The sequence below is a fragment of the Leptosomus discolor genome, chromosome 1 (genome assembly GCF_034619465.1).
Source record: "Leptosomus discolor isolate bLepDis1 chromosome 1, bLepDis1.hap2, whole genome shotgun sequence".
NCBI lineage: Eukaryota > Metazoa > Chordata > Aves > Leptosomiformes > Leptosomidae > Leptosomus > Leptosomus discolor.
In genome coordinates this window covers 4,017,498-4,041,815 of record NC_141391.1, presented here as the reverse complement: position 1 = coordinate 4,041,815, position 24,318 = coordinate 4,017,498, and the positions used below count along the sequence as shown (strand labels likewise).

The window sequence follows — 24,318 nt, the reverse complement described above, 5'->3', positions numbered from 1 at the left end:
ATGGTGGAGGAGGGAGGCGGCGGCGGCGCCATGAGTTTCCTCAAGCGGTTCCCGCCGCCGGCCGAGGGCGTTCGCCACCAGCAGCCTGACACGGAGGCGGTGCTGGCGGGGCGCAGCCTGGGCGCGGGCACGCTCTACATCGCCGAGAGGTGAGGGGGGGCGCGGAACCGGGCGGGGGGGGGTTACGGTTCTCGGGATCCCCGTAGGCCTCGTGGTGCAGGGGCTGCGCTGAGGGGGCGGCGGGACCCTCGTGTGAGGGGCTGCCTTGCGAGTCCCTGCGGGGGCTTCCCTGGGGGCTGGTGAGACCAGGCCGGGAGGGCCGCGTGTGTGCGGGCCTCTCTCCCGAGGGGTCCGCTTCTCTGGGGGGGGGGGGGGGCATGGAGCCTCCCCCGAGGGGCTCTCTCCCCTGAGGTGACTGGGGGGGGTTGGGGTGGGTGTCCCCTGAGAGGACCTGCCCGAAGGGGGATGCGGGGGACTCGGATAAGGGGGGTTGCCGTGTGGGGGAGTCCCTCAGAGAGGGCTGTGAGGGGCAAGCTATGAGGGGGGTCCCCGCTATTCCTGCTCTAAACGGTGTTTTAAGGAGGAAGAAAAAACGGCCCAGCAAAGGGGGACGGGCCGGCCGGTGCGCCACAAACACGGCGGGGGAGTGCACGGGGCTGTCGGTTTTCTGCTGTTAGTAACTGCTGTGGTTCTGTGAAGTCTCTCCTGTCGCGCTAATCAGGCGGACGCTGTATGCTCTTACGAGGCAGAAGTCAGTTTGGTTATTCCGAAAGATGTTATCTGAGCTCTTTGTAGTTTAAATCCTCCCTGCATCGTACAGTTCAAGAACACAGCGTGTTGATTAAGGCAACGTGATATTCTTTAACCATGGAAAAATATTCGAACTAATCTATTTCTGCAACAGAAGAGTGTTGTTAGAACAAAAGCGCCGTCTGAAACGTGCACTGAGGAGTGAATTGTCTTTTGAAACCTTAGACAAAGCGTTAATAAAATGAGTAATATTTTTGAGGGGCTTTTGCCCCACCTGAACTTGTTAGCGATGTTGTGTTCCGCTGGGAGAGGAATCTCTCTGGCATTTCAGTTACCGTTTTGTTTAGTGGTTTGGTCGCAGATGAAAGGGCTTCTGTTCAGGCAGCATCTGCTCCCAGTGTGTATAATGTTGGGTTTCCTCGTAACTTGCTTTCAATAGATTTTTGTGCGAGGCACCTACGAGGCTGCCAGCTTCCTCTCAACACGGCTCGAGCGCGTCGCAGAGCTTCCACCAGGGTCGCTTGCTGGTGCTGAATAGAAAACGCCAGCGTTAGCAGGAGCGCTGCGCTGCAGGAGAACCAGCCGCCCAGGAGGACAATGAGGCTTTGGAGCCGCGTCCTGACTCTACGTCAACAGCTGTAAACATTGAGAACTGGCTGGTTGAGGCTAGGGAAGAAATTCCTCGCTCCCACTTCGCTCGCTCTTGCTCTCAGCCCGATTTCCCGAGGCGAGGAGCCTTCTGTGACCTTCTCGTTGCTTTTGTCCCCGCACAAAAACTCGTGAGCGCTGGGTTTCGTGCGTGGCGGAGGTCTTGCTTTCTGCCCCTCGGTATTTCTGTTCGCTGGGTGACCTCGTTGATCGCAGACACCCAAAACTAGCTTGGGTTTGATTCCTTGGCTGCTAGAAAGACAGCTCTTTCTTGCCCTTTCTGATACGAAGGAGGTGGCAGCCCAGTGGCGACAACCTGTGCTGTCTGTTGCTGTAATTCGGGATGAGAGTGAAAATGGGGGGAAGCAGAGGTTATAGCACAGAAGTTGCTATATGGGGGGAAAACCATAGGCTGGCTTTGTTAGCTCTGCTGATCACAGAGCCGGTTGTTCTTCTACATACAGGCTATACCCGTGTCAGGTGTATAATCCTTCAGAATTTACAATAGCGACTTTCCTTTTGGTGCTCTCTTTATCTTGAAAAACCACAGAACGTTTAATAGTTGGAGTTATAAATCACACTCCGGAACCTCTGTAGGTCTCTTTGGGATGAGAGGTGTCTGCAGGGAGGAGGAAACGAAAGAGGCAGGGAGGGAAATTCAGGGTTTAGTGCAAATGTGATAAAGCTGAAATGCGTTCAGGGTGCTCAGCTTCACGTTCTGTAAGAAAAGGTTTCTTGTGCCTCAGCCCTCTGTTGATGCCATTGCAAGGTCCTGTCAGGGCAGGTCCAGGACCGTGTGTTACTGGAGAGTGGGGTAAGGGACTTGGCCAGAATTACTCACTTTTTTGGGGTTGGTTTGCTTTTCTGCAGGTGTGAGTCAGGTACTTTGGATTCCTCTGATAGTTTCTAACTTGTGTCTCTTTTTCTTTCCCTTCCCCTCCTTGTTAGCCGCCTGTCTTGGCTGGAAAACTCCGGAGTTGGCTTCTCCTTGGATTACCCCACCATAAGTTTACACGCCGTCTCCAGGGACCTGAGCGCTTACCCCTGGGAGCACCTCTACGTCATGGTGAACGCCAAATTCGAAGGTACGCCCGGAGCGTTGCTTAGTGTTCCCGCACGGTCCTGAGCGGCGTCATTTCCTCTTCAAAAAGAGTGAATTTTGGTTTTGAAAATTATATGCTTCATTTACATAATAGCTTGTATTTTCCTTTTCGTTTCCTACAAGGACAGTTGGTTTACAAGTGTAGCTTTGCCCTTGTTTGGAGTCACTTCTGTGCTGTTCTGCTCTCAGCACATGACTACGTGCAGCTGGAGCTGCTGAGAATCGGTTCTCTCCTCTCTCAGGCTCCTTTGAACCAGTCTAGTTCCTCCGCAGTCTCCCTGTGATTCCAGCTTGGGTGTCGTTTTTGCTTTATTACATTTATGTTAATTCTGCTGCCCTCTCCAGGCTGTATGGATTCCTGCTGTTTGGCAGCAGCCTGGAAGCTTTCATTCCTTTTCTCCCACAGCTTGCTTAACAACAAAAAAAAAGAGACAATAGCTCGTGTTTCCAGGCTTAATGGATGTTTGTACATTTCCCACGGAACCAACCTGTTAGCCTACAGAAAACAAGGTTTCTGTTTCATAGTTTGTATGAAGATTTTCTATATTTTTGATGTATCCGCTTTTTTTTTCTTCTGGCAGACCTGTTAATATTTTAGATGTGTCATAAACTACCGTCTCAATTGAAGAGCAACAAGTGTTCAGTCTTGAGCAGGACTTCTTTCCCCTTCCTGCCCATCGTAATTAAAGGTTAAAATCTGGCATTTAATTTTTCTTTAAATAGTTTATATACTGAAAGTGCTGACAAGACTCCGAGGAGGCAGAGGAGTTTTTAAGCTATTAATATGCTTCATTATTTCCTTCTCTCACGTTACTAATGGCCTCTGACGCTCTTATCACTACAAATAATAAGAGGATGTCTACGTACACGTCTTGGTTCTTCTTCCTTATTTTCCTTTAACTGTGTTTATTTTGAAATAAACCGAACCTAGTCTGAAGCAGGATACTGTTTCCAGCTTTTAATTCAGTCTGATAATAGTGTTTGAAAATACAGATAGGCTGTGATAGCTCTTACCTATAAATCCTTAACGGGCTCATTTTGGTGTTGGGTTTTTTTGGTGGGAGTTTGTTGTGGTTTGTTTTTTTTTTTAACATGTGAACTCTGGCTACAGTAAATCTTCTGCAGCAAGTAGGTTTAGTTTTCAAGTCTGGCCTGCATTTTTAACTGCTGACTAGCGTTAAACCCAAACCTCTCCACTTCTTGGCTGCGAGAGGCGTCGTTCTTAGTCGGGCAGAGTACGTTTTGTTCTTCCTCAGAAAGTTTTTGTTGCGCTCTCTGCGGGTGTGTGCCTTCCCCTCGCCCCTGTTGCAGAAAAAGGCCGTCAGAGGTTGACTTCGTTGAAAACAAGGGGCTGGACTGAGCAGCGACAAGCTGTGCCCGGGGGTGTCAGCTGGAAAAGGATCGGGTCGCTTCGTTTTTGGGGCAGCTGATTGGCAGCTTCTTGGCTTCGTTACATCCTTGGTGATGCCAGTTCTGTATGTGATGAAAGCTGCTCTCGGGGAACAGCCTTAACCGTGTCCCTCTCTTTCTGTGGAAAATAGTTACGTGCTTTTGAGGCTGTGGGTGCAAGTGCAGTGTCCCCAGCCACAAAGTGCTGAACTGCGGCCGTCGTTTTCGTGGTTTTCATGTTTATGGAAAGCGAAATTGTCGTGTTGTCGCTTACGTATTCGTGTAGGTAGGGCACAGAGTAGGGAAGGGCGGTTTTGCCCGCAGATGTCATTAGCTCTGGGGGCACTTTCTACCTCTGACATCTTGCTGCTGGCTGGGAGTGTCAAGACATGGAGTTGAGATCGTCTGTGAATGTCACAGTCCTCTGCGAGAGGCCGCGCTGGAGGCGGGCTGATTTCATGAGAGTAGTGCTAAGGAACAGGCTGCCCAGGGGGGCTGTGGGGTCTCCTTCCCTGGAGAGATTCAAAACCCGCCTGGGTGCAGTCCTGTGTGACCTGCTTTGGCGGGGGGGGTTGGACTAGAGGATCTCCAGAGGTCCCTTCCAACCCCTGCCATTCCGTGAGCTGTAAAATTCATGTGACTGAAAAGATACTACAGCATTGTGCAGGTCAACGATGACGGTGAACTGTGGGGGTTTTGAGCGCAGTCATTTTTAATAAGAACCGGGCAGTTTTCCTGAAGTATGTGATGTTACAGAAATCTAAAATCCTGAAATCATAAACAGAGGAGTTTGTGTGTGCGTTGCAGGTGGTGGTGCGGCGCTGTGAGAGGACTCGTACGTCCGTAACGTGGATGGGAGTGGGTTGGTTTGTGCCTCTCTCAGGTTGCGTCCGAGTTTCTGATTGAAGTGTGTGATTCCGGGCGTGAATAAACAGACATGACTCTTTTGGACAAAATAAACACGTTTCTCTTATATATCTTTCAATTTCCTGAAGAAGAGGAGACAAAAGAGACTGCTGTGGCTGAAGGGGAGGAAGAGGAAGATAGCGATGACGACGTTGAACCAATTGCAGAATTCAGATTTGTACCCAGCGACAAATCAGCCCGTAAGTGAAGGGGGAAATCGCATTTTAGCTTGAAGTCCTGGCTATACGTGGAAGATGCTGGGGTGTGGAGATGTGAATGGTGTGATCCTTTAGTGTCCTTCTCTAATTACTTGATTTCTCTGTGCTGAAAAGAATAAAGCAAATTCTTTTATCTTGCTTGAAGCTGGAATATTTCAAGCAGCTGCTTCTCAAGGAATATTCCAGTGTTGTAAAACAGAGACATTTCAGTATAAAAACATGACACGGATGATCCTATGGGTGTGCATTTGCAGAGGACTGATACAGGAGACACCTTTTTAATTACAAATTCAGGGATAGTTGAGTCAGTGACAGTTTCCTTAGGCACTTGCTAATGTCCAGACACTTCCAGTGGAAAGCGGGCGTATCCCGTTCGGTGGGGAACTTACAGCTGGATGCAGATTTTAAGAATCTCTTATATTAAATGCTGCAAGGAACCCTGTAGTGGGTGACCACAGGCTGAATTGTCCAGAGATAAGCCCTTATCATCAATGTGCTAACGGCAGAGTGCTGTTAAGGGGATAAACTGGATCCAGGAGGCTGGATCTAGGAAACCTGTGTTGTTTCTCTGCTGTCTTGTTTGGGCGATGCTTTCACCTAACAAATTCCATAGTGGTTCTGGTAAAGGAATATCCTCAATCTCTCTGATCACTCGGTCCAGGATTTCTTGCCTGTGGTTGTGGGGTGTTGTTGGAGAAACGAGGGAGGTTTGTGTTGGTTGTGTTCCGGCAGTGGACGCCATGTTTTCAGCGATGTGTGAATGCCAAGCTCTGCACCCAGACCCAGACGATGAAGATTCAGACAACGATTATGAAGGGGAGGAGTACGACGTCGAGGCCCGCGGTTCGTAACAGTCCTTCCTTCTGAAATACCTGCCAGCACGTGGATACCTGGTATCCATCGTAAGCATGGTTTGGTCTGTTTAGAAGTTCCTTGGTGTCTTGGTTTGAAAGACAGGTGTCTGCGGAGGAAGGCAGGAGCCTCCCTTGAAATGGAAAGTGCAACCCCCTTCCCTCCAAATTATTATAATTTTGAAATTAACGGGCCTTCAGGCAAAGATATGGGGAATAGGAATAACAGTTCTTTACTAATATATATATATATATATATATATATAACACAAGGCAGGGAAAAAACAAACAACCCACTGGTTTACACTGACAGAGTCAGAACTACAACCTGACACCCTGTTAGGGTGGCAGTAGCAGTCCGATAAGATGCTGGCTGCAGTCCTCCTGAAGCGATGGGTGTAGTTCTGTGGAAGCAGCGATCAGGTAAAAGGGTCTGGTCTTCCTCCGAAGGTCCAGTGGTAGGGAGGTAGCTCTTGTCCTCTGGAACTCCAGTGGGGGGAAAAGGTCCTCTGGGAATCCAGTGGAAGAAGGCTGCTCGGGTGTTGGAGATCTCCGTTTTTATTTGGCATGGACTGCTTGGCTCCTTCCCCCCGGGCGGAGCATCTCACCATGGGATGGGGAGTCGTGAGGCAGTTCCTTGATGGGCCATGAACAGGAGATAGCCCAGGAGCGAGTTATCGATGGGTCAGGCGATAAGGCATTGTTGTGCCCATGAACAGGAGATAGTCCAGAGGGGGGAGGCAGGGAGCACCGTCCCACCTGGTCTCAACAGCTTCTGAAGATGGTGATAGAATACTTTTTTTTTTTTCCTTTTGGTACATTTTACACTGTAACCTAGGACACTTGGTCATTATTCTTCTTGCCAAAACGTTCTTTTTGCCCCAGGCACAGTCTAAAAACGCAGAAATCTGCAGAAAATCTGTAGTTTAGCTGTCACAAACCACTGGAATCCTGCCAAAACCTTGTTCTCATTCTCAGAAGCCCCAAGACACAAATACCAGCCTTTTCTGTTCCCAGTGGACGTGCTCGCTGTGGCGCGGTCAGGCTGGGTATAGCCTATAACTGCTGTAAGCAGCTTTTTAATCCCAGTCAGCTTATGTCGGCGTAACTCGCCTAGCTGTTGTCCTGTTCCTCCACCCCTGCTTGATGCAGGCTCTTAAACTTGGGTCTGATCAATGTCCCCTTGTTTTTGCAGAGCTAGAGCAAGGTGACATCCCATCCTTTTACACTTACGAAGAGGGACTGGCGCACTTAACCGCGGAAGGTCAGGCCACTCTGGAGAGGTTAGAAGGCATGTTGGCCCAGTCTGTCAGCACTCAGTACCACATGGCTGGGGTGAGAACAGAAGACTCCATCAGGGAGTTTGAAGGTAAGAAATGCTTCTGTTTTGCTAAAGAATATCCGAAATTCTCCAGTCTGGCTGATCCATAAACACCAGGACTGTGAGCAAGTATCACGCTGTGGGCGGTACCTTACCGCACTGTGCGCGGCAGCTGCCGTCTTGCCACAGGTTGTTAAAACGCCTGTGGCCCCACAGGCAGCGTGTTGCCTGCTGTGGATGGAGGGCTGCTGTGTTTAAAGAGTGAGGACCACTGCGTCTGGAATTGTTGATTTTTAGCAGTATGATTTCCTGGAAGAGTGGTAGGGTGACGTTGATTTAGGATTAAAAAGAAAAATTTAAACTCGTCAGTGTACACTGGGATTAGGAAGCAATTTCCATTCTAAACAGGTAATAGTTGTGGTTTTTTAAATACCCTAAATTGTAAGTTAATAATTCTCTTTACAGAGTTCAGTGTGAATTCAGAATCATTGACATACCCTGAAACAGATCTAAAAAAACCCAAACAAACCTGCTTTTCTGAAGGACGCTGTCTCTTAATGCCGCTGATTGTTCAAACGTGTATTTAAGGAGTGAAGTTTCTTTTTGTCAGGGAAAAAAAAAAAATATCTCTCAAATTTTGCCTTTTCTGCATGCTGTTTTTGCTGGAACAATATGTTACCTGGGAGAACAACATGGAAATAATTTAGTAGTGTTGCTTCTTTTTTTTGATATAAATCGCAGTATTTTAGTACAGCCTGATATTTTTGAAGGACAAAAAATGATGCAGCTGTTGTGGATTTCTAGCCGTCAGCTTGCCTAGAGCAGGCAGCAGAATCGTAACTAACCTGTTCTCGTGATTTTTTTTTTAATCTATTTGTTTTGTCAGTTCTTTTATAGGTTCTCTTTGTTCCACAACTTTGATTAAACGTATAAAATGTAAAAATAACCTTAGCTGATATACTCGTGTTTTAGCAGTGCCCTTCCTTTGAAAATTTTGTCAGGTTTCTGAATGCCAAAATTTTGAAAAGGAAAATTGAACAGCGAGTATGTCACGTGTCTGAAAGCCATCTTCATCGGTTTTATTTGCCTTCCTAATCATTTTTGCTACGGTACTGCTGCTTGGTTTGCTGCAGTTATTACTATCCCCAGGGCAGCTCCGTTTGAGAATTCTGTTATTTTTGGACAGTGCAGCACCGAGCGATTGGTCCTTTTTTCAGTGTGATTGCTGAGAGCGGTTTCAGGTCAGGCTCCAGCCCCTTCCTGTTGGAGAACAGTTGAAGCTATTAAAGGGAATCCTGCCATTTCTTACACCGAAACTTAATTTAAAAAAAAATGAAATAATTTAAATCCGGTATTTAAGTCTTTTAGTAAGATAAAGTGAGATGAGGTTATAGGAAGCGGTGACATCTTTAAGTGACCAACTGATGGAGCTGGCACAAAACCCACAAACTTGTGAGCGCCGCAGTGTTTCCTGAGGCCACTTTGGGAAAAGTTCAGCGAAGGAGTTTTCTGCTCTGGCCATCTCTTGTCAACAGAGGGCACTCGCTCTCCTTCGTGTGACGGCGTCATCCGCTTGCGAGCCTGCGGTGTCACGTAGCCTTTGCTGGTTTTTCAGATGGGATGGAGGTGGACATAGCACCGGTGGTCGCGGGGCAGTTTGAGGACGCAGAAGTCGATCACTGAGGAGGACGTATGTAAGTTCTTCTGTCTTCCAGCGCCGATGCTTTTCAGTCCTGCAGAGCCTTCCCTCTCCGCGGTTTGTGTAATGTGCCTGATGCCCCATCCTCCCGCAGGAGGTACCTTGTGATGGTGATTTAGGGAAGGTGACGGTAGCTGTAGCGATGACATTTGTGGGAAGATGTTCAATGATCTGTCCAAAGTGGCTGATTGGTGTAAACCACCACCCTGCACAGGTAACCTGCACGGCTCTGCCTGTCTGGAAATAAAAAAAAACCTCTGCAGCTGCAGATGGGGTGACTCTTAGTGAACAGAAAGCTTGGCTCTGATGACTCCATCTCCAAGATGATTTCAGTCTGTTGTTTATAAAAAATAATCGTGCTGTTGAAAGTTCCAGTTTGAATGCTTATTGCCCTCATTTAAACTTGAGCAGGATTAAGGAGAGTTAGTGGCTGGTAGCAGCCTGAAACCGCTGGTGGAAGTGGTGTTGACTGATCTAGCAAAGCGCAAAATACACCCCGTAAGGACCAGTTTTGGTCAGTGGGATTCTTCCCGCTGCTGACTCTGTGCGCTCCACGGCGCAGCGGGTGGCTGTGGGAGATGAGTGCTGCGAGAGGTGACTGCGCAGGGAGCCCTTGGTGCTTCTGCTGGTGCTGATCAGAGCTGAGGAGCTGACGCCTGTCAGGGCAGATCAAGGGCTCCGCACGTGGAGCCTCCAGTGACATTGCTCCAGGGAGCGGTTTGGGGGCTGTGGGTACGATGAGCCTTTTTAAAGTGACCCCCAGCCCGACTGCCGTGATGTAATTTAAGTTCAAAACCCGAGGATACGTGGTGGCCGTAAACAACTGGAGGTGCAAAGGGACAAGAAGAGAGCTCTTGTTAGCGGGGCGTTGAGCCCAGGCGAGCGAGCTTGAGCACAGGGGTGGCTTGGTTCCACCCTGCGAGAAGAGGGGCAGAGAGGGAGCGCGGCGCGACGTTCTCAGCATTACATGGGGCAGCTCAGCCCTTTTAACCTTCCGAACTGCAAAAACGATCGACGAGAACATCTCGTTGGGGCTCCCTCAGAGGGCAGCTTGTTGGGGCTCCCTCAGAGGGCAGCTTGTTGGGGCTCCCTCAGAGGGCACCGCGCTGCCCTGCCTCTAAAGCCATGCCCTGGGGGACGCTCACGTTGCACGTTACTGCTCGTTACCCAAACGAGACGCGACAGGCGCCCGCTGAAGCTCCTGGAAGACTTGCTGACAGTTGATGCGGGACATTTCCACCGGACTCGTAATAAGCGCTGTTCTGTCTGTCGCATCACGAGGCGGCGGTAACTGTTCCGAATCGACTGGCGTGTCTGTGGGCGGCGGGGTCTTCCAGGGCACGGGCGTACCAGCACGGCTGGTAATGGCGCGCTGTCCTTGGCTGCCCCGAGGTTAGAGCCGCTGTGGAAGGCGCAGAGATGCTCAGCCCTCCTGAAAACAAGCGGGCTTGCAGCAAAGCGCTGTCCTCTGTGACTGCAAACAACAGAGAGCTGCTCCTCTGTGACGAGCAGCAAGCTTGTCTTTTAATGCCAATTATGTAAACTTTTGGTGTCTTTTCTCTTTCAGATTCCTCTTGTGGCACTTCCAGAATAAGCTGTAAAACTGAAGGCGTTGCGGTGACTATCGGGATTTAACCTTTCTTTTAATGACCTAAGCTTAGACATCTAGGTCTATCAGTGCTTTTATAGATGTTGAAAACAGAGTTTGACAGTTGTGACCACTATGGGGTTATTTAAAAAAAAACCACAAACAAAAAAAACCAATAAAACCTCTCGCATCTAACACTTGAATGGGGCTAATCAGGGGGCATTTCAAAGAAGCCTTTGTAGGAATTCTAGAACTTCAGAAATCAAAGTGCAAGTGGAACACAGTTTTAGATTGTCCTAGAATGTCCCGTATTTTTGTACCTGTTCACTGAGTCAGTGGAGCAGAATGGAATGAGAAATGTTACAAAGTTCAACCAAAAGGAAATAGGGACGGCCAAGGATTACAAGCAAAGCAAAATTTAATGCCCCTCAAACAATTGGCTTTTATCAGTTCAGTGCTGTCGCGTCCCTTTCATTTCTCGGAGAGCAGAGCTTGGGTGGTAGAGAAGGAATACAGTCTGTAAAGTCCTGAAAAAACCCAACTGTTTTGTGTCTTTGTATTAAACGTTAACAACATTGTTAAATAAACTAAGATTTTTGTATCTCACAACCAACTCTGTGTTGCAGTTCTCAGTCCTTCAGCAAGCAGTTGGCAAACTCGGAGCTGACGTCCCTTGAGGTTTGGCACTCGCTTCTGTAACAAAAAAAAAGTCCAGTGAAGCCTTTTTCATCATTCGCAGAGTGCGCCTGTAAGACAGAATTAGTCCAACACATCCCAGGCTCGGGAACCCAGCTGTAGATTGCCAGGAGCTTCGTCCTGCTGAGCTTTCACCGTTTCGTCTCTCGGTGTGGTGGCGGGTTTGCCACAGGGCAATGTCAGCGCATTCCAGGGTTTCCTCCCCCAGTATTCAAATGAAAGTCCGATACTAAACTTTTTCCATTTTCATTGGATTTTCAGTTGTCTTGTGGATTTTTTTTCGATATGTTGGTATGTGAACAGTTTTCTTCACCAGTCCTACACTCTTGGAATTGTATTGAGTGGTCCCGCCCCGCTTAGCGCGTTGGGATAGGGTTTGGGTTCGATGTATGGGAAAATTAGAACCGCTCTTTGTGGAATGTTCATTAGTCAGATTAGTGATGACTTAATAGTGTTATGAACTACTGGCGTTGCTCAATAAATTAGGTATTTAGCATGTTACACAACAAGATGTTCTACAAGAACATCTTTACTGGCCCCTTTATATAACATGTATAAATATTTATGTACAGGGATGCATGTTTTGTTAGGGATGCAGAGTAACAAAGGAGGGTACGGAGGGATGCTTTAATTTTTGCACTGGGATTTGGGGGGTATTCGCCCGGCGAGATTTTTGCGACAGCTAAAACTCCGCCAGCACCATAGTTTAGGAAGGAAGGCTCATACCAGTCTAAATCGCCATTTCTCGTTAAAACTGACCAGCTTGGGGTGGGTTTTTTTGGTGCAAACCTTAGTTGGAGTGTGGTGTTTTGTGGTTTTTCATACTAAACTGCAGCCTGCCTGTTACCCCTCCTAGGGGACGGGCGCTGTTCACCTGCGGGACTGCGGGCAGCTCCTCCGGTGCTCTCGCGCTGTGGCCCTCCAGAAAGGAGGGTTTGCGTGGTGCTGGGGCAGAGCTCCAGGAGCAGACATTTCAGGATGCTTCCAGTCAAATCAATGGAGTAAGATGAATTTCGGAAAGAAACCTGGGTGAGCCCTGAAGGTAGCGTTGAGAAGTGTCTGGGGCGGATCGACAAGGTTTATTTTTCATAAAACTGTATTCAAGCTACGTGTCAGTGTTCTGGGAACACGTCATAAACGTTCACTGCTTTGAATGTAAATAGTCATTTTTGTCTGTACTACCAAAACCAGTTAAATTATTCAGTTCCTAGGTTTTATTTTTCATTCTTTCTGCTACTTTTTTTTTTTTTTTTGCTTTTGTCTTGCCTTAGTTTAGTCACTTTAAGGCTTGTCTGTTAGTGATTTTTTTTTTTAAAAATTCAACTTCTAGTGGCTATAAATGGGGCAACGACTTGTCAATCACCCAGATCTGTACCACTTTTTTTTTTTTTTTTAAACTGTATGTTATGCCAAAATAAACAACGTGGGCCCAGTGAAGTCAGAGCTGACCTATTTGCTGTATGGACTTTGCTTTGGCATGCCATCAAAAATGATGTGGAAGTAGGACATAACAAATCTTGGCTGCCTGTTGGTTTGTATCTCTGCTTTCTCTTTTTCCCTGGCTGCCTGTTCTTGCGCTCTTTGAGGTTTATTTTTGAGACCTTTACCCTGTGGGCCTCATGGGCTCGAAGGAGACACGCAAATCAGTTCACTGTGTAAGGCTCGTTTCTGTAAGAAATGGGCTAAAAACTGGGCTTGAGCGTATTGGTAAAGGCGAAGTCCCAGGGAGAAAAAAAAATCTGTAGGGTACAGATCATTTTAAAAATGAGTAAAAGTGGTAAAAGCCAGTAAAGGAAGATGGCGATGGGCAGAAGCCTCCCAAAGCATGTGGTTCAGAAGGAGCGCGTGGTGTTTTTTCAGAGGTCTTGTGCATCGTGTTCCTGTTGCGGCAGCCCGCCCCGTGGCAGAGCCGCAGCGAAGCGGATGAATGTCAACCCAGCTCAAGGACGGCGCCGGGCCAGGCTGAGAGCGTGGGGGTGAGCAGTGCTCCCCGGGACGGGTTTGGCCAAAGCTGTGTTTCCTTTAGTAGGTCGACTTGCACTCGTATCCCAGTGCTGCGGGACGATAACCCACAGCTCTAGTGCTCTTGCAGAATCATTCAATCATTCTGGCTGGGAAAGACCGTTAACTGAACACTGCCAAGGCCACCACTAAACCATGTCCCTCAGCATCACATCTACACGTCTTGTGAACACCTCCAGGGATGGTGATGCCACCACCTCCCTACCACTCTTAAAAGAACTTTTTCCTCATGTCCAATCTAAACCTCCCTTGGTGCAACTTGAGGCCATCTCCTCTTGTCCTATCGCTTGTTACCTGGGAAAAGAGAGCGACCCCCATGTCACTACACCCTCTTTTCTGGCAGTTGCAGAGAGCGATAAAGTCTCCCCTCAGCCTCCTCCAGGCTAAACACCCCCAGTTCCCTCAGCTGCTCCTCAGTGCTACTTCTTTTTTATTTTTTATTTTCATGACTGAGTACAGGGCCATGGATAAGACTCTCTTCTATGAAAAGCATGTTCAAACAGTTGATTTAATTTTGCAATATAATCATAAATGTACCATGGAAAATTAAAACCAGGAAAGATTTTAGTGCAACAAGTAAGAAATTGCATGAAAAGATTTACTTCCCAAATCCTTGCCAAGAAGACAGTTTGACAACAGTAGCTGTTTAAGGCTTGGTTCTTCATTTTACTGTGTGGAAAAAAGCTGTCCGAGTCCCTCCTTTCCTTTAAACATTCAAAACCGTAGAGGGACAGGGTGGGGCAGAGCCTTCCGGGAAAAAAAGCGAGGGGTTACTTACCTGCACTTGGATATTATTAAAACAATGCTGCTCCTACAGCCTTTTAGTTTTGGTGTACGGTACCTCTGGAGTAGAGCTGTGGAGACTCTCCTAGTGGTGGAGCCTTTCTTCCTCTGAGGTACGTATATTGCAAGTAGGAGTATGATGAGGACAATGTAAGAACGAAATCCTCAGCTTCTTTTCTGCAGGTGCCTTCTAGGGGAAGAATTCCATTAAAATCAAGCCCTGAAAGAACTGGGAACTTTCTAACACTCGGTTTGCCTGCTGTTGTAGTAAAGGTCAGCAAATGGCACTTACGGCTAAAGTGACAAAGTGTCAACGTTTTAACAGTCCTTCGCATTCATTTGGCTTAACTGAAAACATCAGCAAATACCCTCAAAATCTCCATCTGCTATTACAAAGTAAGTACTGGAATACAAACATGTCAGTCAAGTATTTCAAACTCAAAATCAGAAAAAACAGCTAAAACGTGGTGTGGAAGTTGATGTCAACAGTTTTTTGAAAGCTTCATCTCTGCAGATGTTGAAAATATTCTTTAATTTCAGAATCTGATGTCTCAGCGTATCCAAGGAAGGATTTAACCCCCCATAGAAGCCACAAGCATTGCACCTGAAAAAAGGAAATGACAGAAAGGACCTTTATTGAAATGCATTTGAGGAGGACACAGTAGTGGTATCAAAAGTAAACATTGTGCTCAAGTATTTGAGTGTCTAACATACAATACAGCAGGGACTGCAGGAAAATGGCATTTTCTGTCCAAAGGGCTAGAGGCAGTCAGTGCTTTTTGCAAACAATCTTTTTTCACAAAGAAAGCTTCAGCAGACCACGCAAGTGATCCTTATGAGGTAATAATCTTGCTTTTTGTTGTGTATTTAATGTTTTAATTCTGATCTCTGTCATCAGCCAAGCCAAAGGCAGAGCAGTTTGACACAGCTGCTTGGTCTGCAGCTCCTTTCCCTCATAAATTAAGAGACAGCATTCAATATATTCTATATGGATTTTCTAGATGTTAACTAACAATAAACCACTGCTTATGAATTTTCACAGAAAGCTAACAATATTACTCCCTAATCACATTCTAAATTCCTCAAGCCGTGGTTCCACTTGTGTTCACATCTGCTGATTTTCTTACGCAAGCCGAAATCACCTGAAGGCTTTTGCAAAGCAGTTCTGCAGGATGCATTTTGCTGACTAAGCAGGACACGCCTCCTTTCTTTAGATCACTTGCCAAAATATCACATCCCAACTACCTACAACCTGGAAAATCTCAAAATGATTGTCAGGTTGAAATCAGTTAATATACCAGAAAACTAAACTTGAATTCTGAGAAATATCAATGATATTTCATCAGCTCATCAGCTTTGTCCAAGACATTTCATTAGCTACTAACTGGAACAGCGCACGAGCTTTTATCCAGCTTACTCTATTGTCCAGTCATCCTGCCTGCTTATCTAATTTAACAAAATTATATTAACGTGAAATTTAGTTAGACTGAAAATTCTGTCTCCATTTTTGACTGACTGAGAGTCAATGCAAGTAGAACGCACACAGACAGGACCTCAAACAAGAAAAAGGAATTATTTGTTACAACTAGAGCCCTTTGAGGTGTTTCCCGTGTATGTTTCACATGCTGTTGTACCTTCACCGCCGTTGTACCCTCTAATAGGATTAACATCGGGATTAGCAGACTGCTGCTTTATATACCCTCTAAGCAGAAAGCTCGAGATTTGCAAGGACTCACTGTAAACAATCAACAGCATGGAGTATTACATGGAGCATTTTCATCTGCACACAACTAGAAGTTAAAAATCAACAGCTTCCTACTTAAAGCTGTAATTTAAGTTAGAAAAATTCAAGTTACCAATATTCCCTATTCGTAAACTAAGACCAGATTGTTTCAGACAGTGATTGGGGTGAAAATGTAGAATGGAAACTGCAAAGTTTAGATACTATGGAGATAAAAAAGGTTGGATATATAATAGTAATAATTGAGAAAGCGTATTTTAAGCACTTGTACTAATACCTGTGGAGTTTTGGGTGTTTTTTTTAATTAATCACCCCCATGTTCTTGCATACTGTCCCAAGGCAAGACAGAAACTGCACACGTACCAGTATGGTTCTCTTTTTGAACTTAATCAGGCTAATATTTACTGTCAGGTAGCTTCTTCTCCCTTTCAGTATTCTGCTAGAATCTACAAGAGGGCCTGTGGTGCAACATGCAGCACACCTCCAACGTGCTGGTTTTAAGATCAAGGCAAAGTCCCAAACAACAGGCAGCTTCAAAAGGATCACGCTCCAGGGTAAACAGCTGGTGGTTTATAACTAACTAGTTAACCCTCACCGAAACACGAGCTTTTTAGGGAACTATGCTGTCGTGGTTTTTTGGTAGGTGCATTATCTTGCTCCAAGTATCCCAAAAGTACTTAGACTTTGAACATGACACCTGAACTAAACGATTTTATAACTGAATATGGTTGTTTCCTCATCAAAACCGTAGGTATTATTTTGTGAATGCAACTCTTGTCGGAAACTCAGTATTAGATACTTAATTCACAAAACAGGGTTACAGGTGCTCTGCACAGAGCACTCAACAAGTTTACAACGTGTAGTTTACATTTGCAACACAACCCCATGATTCTGAATGCCTTTACACATAAGTTGTAACTGACTATTTTCTGGATTTTATTTAAAACAGAGAACGAGCAGGCTGTCAAATAGAGAGCAGCCATTTTTGGAACCATGTACTAAATAACACTTTCTCAAATACACAGAGAATTAAGAACTTACCTAAGGATGGTGCTATCCAATATACCAAGGAGTAACTGTAAAATTGGTCATAGAAACAATCTGCATGTAATGAAAAAGCCAACGCTGGGTTAAATGTTGCTCCTGTGAGATCGCCACCTGCAATAAAATGTAACCAATAGCCATCTTTCCTAACATTTATTTTAAATGAATATTGAAATGCACATACACAACACTGCAATGAAAACGCACACCCTGCAATAGAATGCATTAGCAGAAACCATTTGAACAGATAAACTCCTCTGAAGTTACTTACCCGATGATATTTGAACAGTTTAACCGTCTTCTAAAATACCTTAAAATATCTGAAGTGGGGCTATAACTTCCTTTATCTCTTTCTAGAAAATATTCTTTGAAGAGGTGGGTTTGGCTAATGTTGAATGTTTCTACTGATAAAACTATAAGCTGTTTTACTAATAGTCTGTATCATGCTTTTAGAAGAGACAGAAATCCCACAAATATTAGTAACCAAATACTGAGCTTCCATTACATCCCCATGAGGCATGTGAGACACATGCAACATAATGGAAAAAACTGTCAAGTGCTATTCTTGCTAAACTGACCTCTACACTTTCTTACCAGAACACCAATATTATCATATCAATTTATACAACCCCAAGGTTATCATATGGTAATAACTCGGGGAAAAGCCTTCACTATTATTCTGTATGTTACTTGAAGGAAACCAAAGCGAACCCCACTGCGCCCTCTTGAAAAAGGAAGCTTGAAGAAGCCAAGCATCCTTCCTTGCCTCTGACTTCAGATGTAATGGAAGTGGCCTAAACATTCCCTAAATAACTAGATCCAAACATCTGACACTGTGGGGACTAAACTGTAATGGCACTGCAGATGAACCTGGAGGTAAGCGCTTTTAGTTCTGACTTAGGTTGTTCCCCTCATCGCAATCCTGCAGAAAAAGCTTTGCTCAGTAAAATTACCTGTATTTCTGTACTGTTAGTTACTAACCACCCCATAACTGTTTTATCTATTAATCTATTGCCAGAAAATATTATGTAATTGTGTCTATTTCGTTTCCTAAAGCTTATTCTTGATTTTCTCAAATAAGCCCGAGGTGAGCTTTGAACTTCTCCTCTGTACAAACACCACGCTGCTCTAACCCCCACTCGTTAGGAGCATGCACTCATTTACTCAAAGTTCTTGTAAGGTCTTTGTCATTTTCTTCTTCTGCATTTTTCTTTCTATAGTCTCCTTATTATTTTTCACCATTATTACAGTTTGGGAAGGTTTTTATCTTTGCTCACCTACTCAGATTACTCTGTTTTTACACTTGTTCTCAACAGCAACTCAGATTTATTGTGCAGCCTGTTGTTCCGCACGTTGACACATTCAACAACTTCCACAGTTGCCAGGAAGGCCATCGACAGTAATCTGCTTTGCTTTAATCTATTTAGGAATTCACCGCTTCTGCTTTTATGTCCACAAACATACACTTAACAGTAGAATTTCGCTCTCAGGATGCAGTTGCTGTTTTCTAAACATTAAACATTAGACAGAGTTTTAACTGCTGTATTTCTTCAATATTCCTTACTAATACCTACTGGAATAACAACCACAGGCCAAGGCCACTAGTATAATCTTATTTAAAAATATTCATTAAACATCTCAGTCTGTGAACCAGAAAAGATAAATGAGTTTATGGGAAAGGAGGCGTACCATCTCTGATTGTTGTACACACAAAAACTTAAAAAGGTGAAGTCACGTGTGCTCCACGCAACGCATAAGAAAGTAATTTTAACTTCTGAAATTTACTAAAGGCAAATTCAAAGTTAGGAAGAAATTCAGGATTAAGAATGTGTGTGTCATTTTCACTTTGCTATGTTAGGCTCAGCAAGATCTAAGCACACACAACTCCGACTTCATTGTAATATTGCCTGGGAATGAAAAAGCCCTCAAAAGGTGGATGTTTTTTCCTCCTCTAATTAAATATTTTCCCAAAGGAAATATCCAAACATATTCTTTACCAGCACGTCTATGGTCTGCATCCTTAGCTTCTGAATCATTCCCTTAACACACAAACCCATAATGCTCTCTTTCTTCCTTCTGTTTAGTAGAAGAAACAGAATGGATGCAGTCTTGGGGCTTTTGTGTACAGTATGTACTACTATAACAATTTGGTCTGTGTAAGACGTAAAAAAAAATTCCAAATATTGTTAACTACAACAAAGTAGAATAAAACCTAAAGGAACAGCTTGCAATTGTGGAAATACTGTATGACCTGATGGTATTTGTGGGAGTACGTCATGTGGCACACCGAAGTACGTTTTATGGAGTACACCCAACAGTGACCTACGTGACAACTTCACTTAGTCAACCGTATAAATGCCATTTAATGTTTTTGAGCCCTGTACGTGTATCAATACATTTAGCCGGGTGTCAGCCATAGGGCCACGGCTAGCCTTCAAAATTTTACCCCAACCAAACCACAGTAAGAGATATTTCTTCTTGAAGTCCCTTTTTAGACAGCAGCCATTCCTCTTACAGGATACCGCTTTCAAACTCATACTTGAACATAATTCATGGCATGAAATATGATGTAGTACGTACGAGAGGTGGTTTCTCACATTTCTGATTCATTGGTAAGTGTAATAAACATGGGTCCTGAAGGCACAATTGGTTTGGCTTTTAAAATCAGAGTGTAAAAAGGAAGCATTACCATGAATTTTCTTTTGTAAATTTAGTGCAGCCTTCCGAGTTCCTCACTAGAACCCCGTATCTGTCAAATTAAAGTTTGAAAAATCATTACTCACACAATATTCTAAACTATTTTTGTAGGAAAAAGGAAGAATATTACCAGTTTGCCTAAATTAGCATTGCTTTGCCTAAATTCATGCTGGTTGCCTAGCCCTTTGGTGCTCGGTGAGCAAGAAAGATCCATTCCTCTTCAAGAAGTGCTCAAGCTTGTAAACAAAGAGGTGCAGAAGATTTCCTGAGAACGACCCAGTCCAGCTAAGTGGAAACGAGACCTCGGCCTGTTGGAGGCCACTACCCGTAACCCCCGATTTGGAAGTCACTCTTCATACTGCGCGTAGGAAGCGCCGTGTCTCAAAGTGGAGGTGGAACAGACGTGGGGAGGGCGGTGCCACGCGACCCACGGAACAGACCGTGGGCCGTATATACGCACCAGACACAGGCCATGGCTGCCTACCTGGCCCCTCGCTATGGCCTCAGCTCCTCGGCGTGCGTCAGGAGGATGTGCTGAGCGGCTGTGGGAAGGAGGTCCCAACCAGCAGCCCTCACAAGGGAGGGGGCAGGAGAATGGAGGATATCGGGGGAACGTTTCATGTGTAGGTGTGGGCAGAGGGAAAGAGGCAGCAAGAAAGGTTTGAGAAGGTCCAAGATGTCCTACATGCACCTGGCCTAACCTTCCACTGGAAAACAGACCTGTTACAGCACAAGCCTGCGACTTCAGCGCAGAAAGAAATTAATAGCAGCAGGCTACTCCCACACTTGTTGTGCAATAGCTCAGTGATGGGAATCTGGGGTTTTACGCCCTCCTCTACTTCAAGAGGCTTCAATCCACATCTTCGGAGTGCTCAGTAAACACCGGGCTCATGACTACTGCAGGGCGAGGACGGCACTTCTCACCTTTCCTTGGAGCGTACAGCAAAGAGTGCAAGCCTTAGGAAGAAGCCTGGAGCAGAGTCAACAAGAAAGAAGTAGATTTTCCACTAAATAAGGGATAAAACTAGGCTCAGGATCTGCCCTCTGGAATGTGTATATATTTTTATGGTGGATTTGATTCTAGATTAAAAGAAATGGAAAGAAAAAGGTGCAGGTACCACAGGGTGTTCTGCAGACGATACAGACAAACTGTGCATGGGACAGAAGCCTGGGCACAGCGGGTCCGATGTTTCCTAGAAGTACATCCAAGGTTATGACAAGGAAGGGACTTGGTACACAGCCTTGTCCTGCTAGAAGAGGATATGAGGCCAGCCGGGCCAACGACACCAGCCACAAATTCTTTGTATGAACTAGCGAACAGAAAGGCAACGTGAAACGTTACTATTTTATAGGACTATTTGCTAAGCAGGAAAAAAATGTTAAGAATCAGGAATGCAGCTTTCTGTGCTTGTAGAAGAGGAAGGATTATCTTTGGCTACACTTTAACTGAGCAATTTGGAAATAAATTTAATGTGCTAAAATGCACTGACACCTTGCCTCTGCCTTCAAAAATTAGTTTTAAAAAGTAGTTCAAATTACTAAGTTAGTTCTCAAAATTCTCCACGGACGACTTTGAATCTTTCAGGTATTACCTAATTTCAGCTAAACATAATGAATAAAGGTTTTTTCATTAATATATCTGAAAATTCAACTGTACTGTATTCTGCTATATGCTATTATGTTAGTGTTAAAAAAGTTAAACTTTTTGGGCAAGACGTCAATGACATCCCAGATGTTTACAGATCAGAGGGTGATCTCCCTCTCTCAAACGTTTTTGATCATTTCCTAGATTACTTCCTCTGCGGTGGAGGCTGTACCACAAGCAAGGAGTTCCGCAACCATCTTTCAGCTCCCTGTACCCCAAACTACAGAATCTCCTTCCCAGTACAACCTGCTCCCTGCAGGGCAGTTCTGAAGTGACAAGTGACCTAACAGCTCTGGGGACACCAGGGAGCATCAACAGTCAGCAGAAAGAAGTTCAGACTGACTCCCCTCACCTCTTCACCCCGATGGTCCAGAGGCTGCGCAGGTGACAGTGTCCCAGCACTGGGAAGCACGAGGTGACAGCCAGGCAGAGGCAAGGCCACAGGCACACAGGGCATTACAGCGACATGAGACTCCTGTAAGCGCCGTGATACAACAGGCACCTAATTTTTTTTGTTTCTTTTTTTACACTTGGTTTCACAATGTGTTATTTTATCATTTATGCATACATTCTACAACCAACCATTCCTGCTTCTGATTTAAGGATTTAACGTAGTTAACTAAACTGCACTGATATGAATTATGCATTATTTAAATGCAGAACGTCCACATTACCGGTCTGTACCCTCCCGCTGCACAAACAGCAATTTTTTCCTGATGCAGACACTCTCGCAACACCACTTAGAAATCAGAGCACGTTGTATGAAATCTCTCACACTATGTAAAGCTGGATTACGAAATGATCCTTCGCTATTTTAACTGTGTTCTGCAGGACTCTTAACCATATTTATTTGTAGATCTGACACAATTTTAAATTCGTAACTCATTTCATTCTTAACCCCCCACCTGCCTGGAATCTAACCAGGTGAACTTTACATAAACTCTGACTGAACGCTGTGTGTGTCGGACCAAAGACTTTCCTTGACGCGCTTCTGGGAATCTTAGAAAAATAATTTTGCATCTTAACACTTCTAAGAAAATAAAAACCCCTCCCGTTACAACTTTATTGCACAGGAACAGAGGAGAGAAAAAAACCCACTAACCTGCATACACGAGCATGGTGGTGAGCAGAGCAATCAAATGGGCTTTGTATATGTGATTAAACTCTTTCAGTAGCAGAATGGCCTCCTGGAAAACGACAGAAAAGAGCAGTTCTAGGCAGAACGCCTGCACCACTGTAGTCTGCATGGGGTTGCTGCAGCCGCGTGAGTGCGCTCCGAGATGTGGCTCTGCCATCTCCAGGCTCCAGATGAAGTGCATGAACACTCTGGCAAGCACTGCCGCCACGAACTGAGCCACGATCTTGAGTCCATCCATCTTGACCGATACCGCCCTGCCCAACATCGACTGCAAAGTGCCACAGGGATTGCATGCGGTGCCAGTCAGAGTTATGCCGTGCAGGACAGTCAGAGCATAGGTGAAAGCCAGGGCGGTGCGTGGCTGCAGCTCCACGCTGCTCAGCAGGCACAGCTCACTAGTGCAGGTGCAAATCTGGAAGGTGCTAAACATCTCCAAAAGGAAAGCGTGAAGGCGCTGGCGGGAGCGCAGCCGCCAGCGGGTTAATCTCCTGCACAGCTGCACCGTTACCACGATGTCGGCCACCAGCAGGAGCGAGGTCCTTATCCCAGCCATGGCAAAGGCTTCGCAGGCCGAAGGACTCGTAGGAGGAGTTCACCCTGGTCCAACCCCACCACCTACGGGGAGAAAGAAAGCGGGAGAGGGAGTGAAAATGACCACCCTTTCCCTTCGAGGTAGGAGCCTGCTTCTGTCCCCGCCTGCTTGCAGCCTGCGAGATGGCCGGCTCGCCCGGGGAGCAAAGGGCAGGGGAGCGCAGCCTGACAGGGGTGAACGCAAGGGGAACCCTCTCCCCCGCCAGGGAAGGGGTTAGGAGAAGGAAGAGCTGTCCTTGCGGTGGGGGAAAAAAAAAAAGCCACGGGGCGGGGGTGGGCGGGGAAGAAAGGGGCTCTGCCTCCCCTCAGCCCCTCCGCCGTGGAGCGGACGGAGCTCCCCTCAGCCCGCGGGGGGCGGGGCAGGTTGGGCCCCTGGCAGCGGGGGGGGAAGAGGAGGCGAACCAAAGTCTCGGTCGGGTTGGGAGCGCGACCTCTCCGCAGGCAGACGGCAGCAGTTACAGAATAAGCTTCATCCCCGCAGCGGGGCGAGGTGAGGCGACGGCGGCGGCGTCGCCTCCTCCTCCTCCTCCTCCTCCTCCTCAGCCCGGGGCGGCCGCCGGTACCGCGCTAGAGGGGCTGCGGGAGGGCGCATGCGCGCGGCGCCCGGCTCCGCGGCGGAGGGTGAAAAGGGCGGGAGGCGGTCGGTGAGGGCGGAGCGGGGTCTGCCCGGCAACACGGAGGGTAAGGGGAAGCTGGCAGCTGCCGCTGGCCTCCGCCTGGCTGAAGGCTTTGAGAGTGGTTCCCCCCCCCCCCGTTTTTGGGAACCTCCCTGCGCAGGAGGCAGGTGTGGGGGTTAATTCGGTCTCTTCCTCCCACTCCCTTACTGGGAGAGAAGCGTTTGACAGAGCGCCGGGAGGAGGTGGGTGGTGATGCTTGGGCTTCTCCAGTGGAAGTAACGCTAAAAATAGGTGCCGGGAGTCGGGCTGCAGAATGTAGTAGCGTTGGCTTCCATAGCAGGCCCTAAACGGCCTCGGGACGGCCCTGAACGAGAGGCACGGCCTCCTTTATGGTGACTTTCTGTGTCTGGTAACTGAGAAGGGGGAGCCTGGGGTGAGGTAGTTGCTGTAAGTGCTTTTTGTCCTGTGAGGCCGGGGCTGAGTTTTCCCCCAGCCTCTACCTGCAGCACTATTTCACAGTGACGCCTCTGGAGAAGCTTGTACCTGTTGCTGCGAGCGTTTTGCAGGAGGGAAGAGAGAATAAATGTGGGGGCTCTGAGCACATGAGTGGTTGTGCCATGTGTCCTTTGATGTAACTGCTTTGGTTTTCACCCTGCAGAGAGAATAAATGCGTTTTGCGGTGCTTTTTCCTGCTTTTCGTCCTCTCTGCCACTGACTGGCGCCGCATCTTTAGGAGTGCCAAAATCTTGGGGTTATGAACTGTAAAACTGAAGTGCTGCTGGCAGCGGTTATCGCTCTGCTGCAGTTAAATGGACCTGCAAGGAAGGATAAACGCTGAGTATTTCTAGGATCCAGTATTTTGGCCACAAGGT

The 24,318-nt window shown here is 46.5% G+C and overlaps 2 protein-coding genes across 3 annotated transcripts; one reads left to right on the top strand and one right to left on the bottom strand.

Annotated features, from left to right (window-relative positions):
• CLNS1A (chloride nucleotide-sensitive channel 1A) lies at window positions 1-10,493 on the top strand. 2 transcript variants are annotated; one of them, XM_086475711.1, is made up of 7 exons: window positions 1-149; window positions 2,347-2,483; window positions 4,888-4,995; window positions 5,746-5,856; window positions 7,060-7,233; window positions 8,801-8,879; window positions 10,452-10,493. In XM_086475711.1, the coding sequence occupies exons 1-6, from the start codon at window positions 1-3 to the stop codon at window positions 8,866-8,868; spliced, it is 747 nt and encodes a 248-aa protein (XP_086331837.1). In that variant the 3' UTR covers window positions 8,869-8,879; window positions 10,452-10,493. The 2 variants fall into 2 exon arrangements, with proteins under 2 accessions (XP_086331837.1, XP_086331830.1); XM_086475704.1 differs by having other exon boundaries at window positions 4,885-4,995.
• A 6,185-nt stretch (window positions 10,494-16,678) lies between these two features.
• AQP11 (aquaporin 11) lies at window positions 16,679-22,791 on the bottom strand. Its single transcript, XM_009962056.2, has 2 exons — window positions 22,203-22,791; window positions 16,679-16,872 (listed from the first exon to the last, which is right to left on the bottom strand). Exons 1-2 carry the CDS (start codon window positions 22,789-22,791, stop codon window positions 16,679-16,681), a joined length of 783 nt encoding a protein of 260 aa, XP_009960358.1.
• Window positions 22,792-24,318: the final 1,527 nt, after the last annotated feature.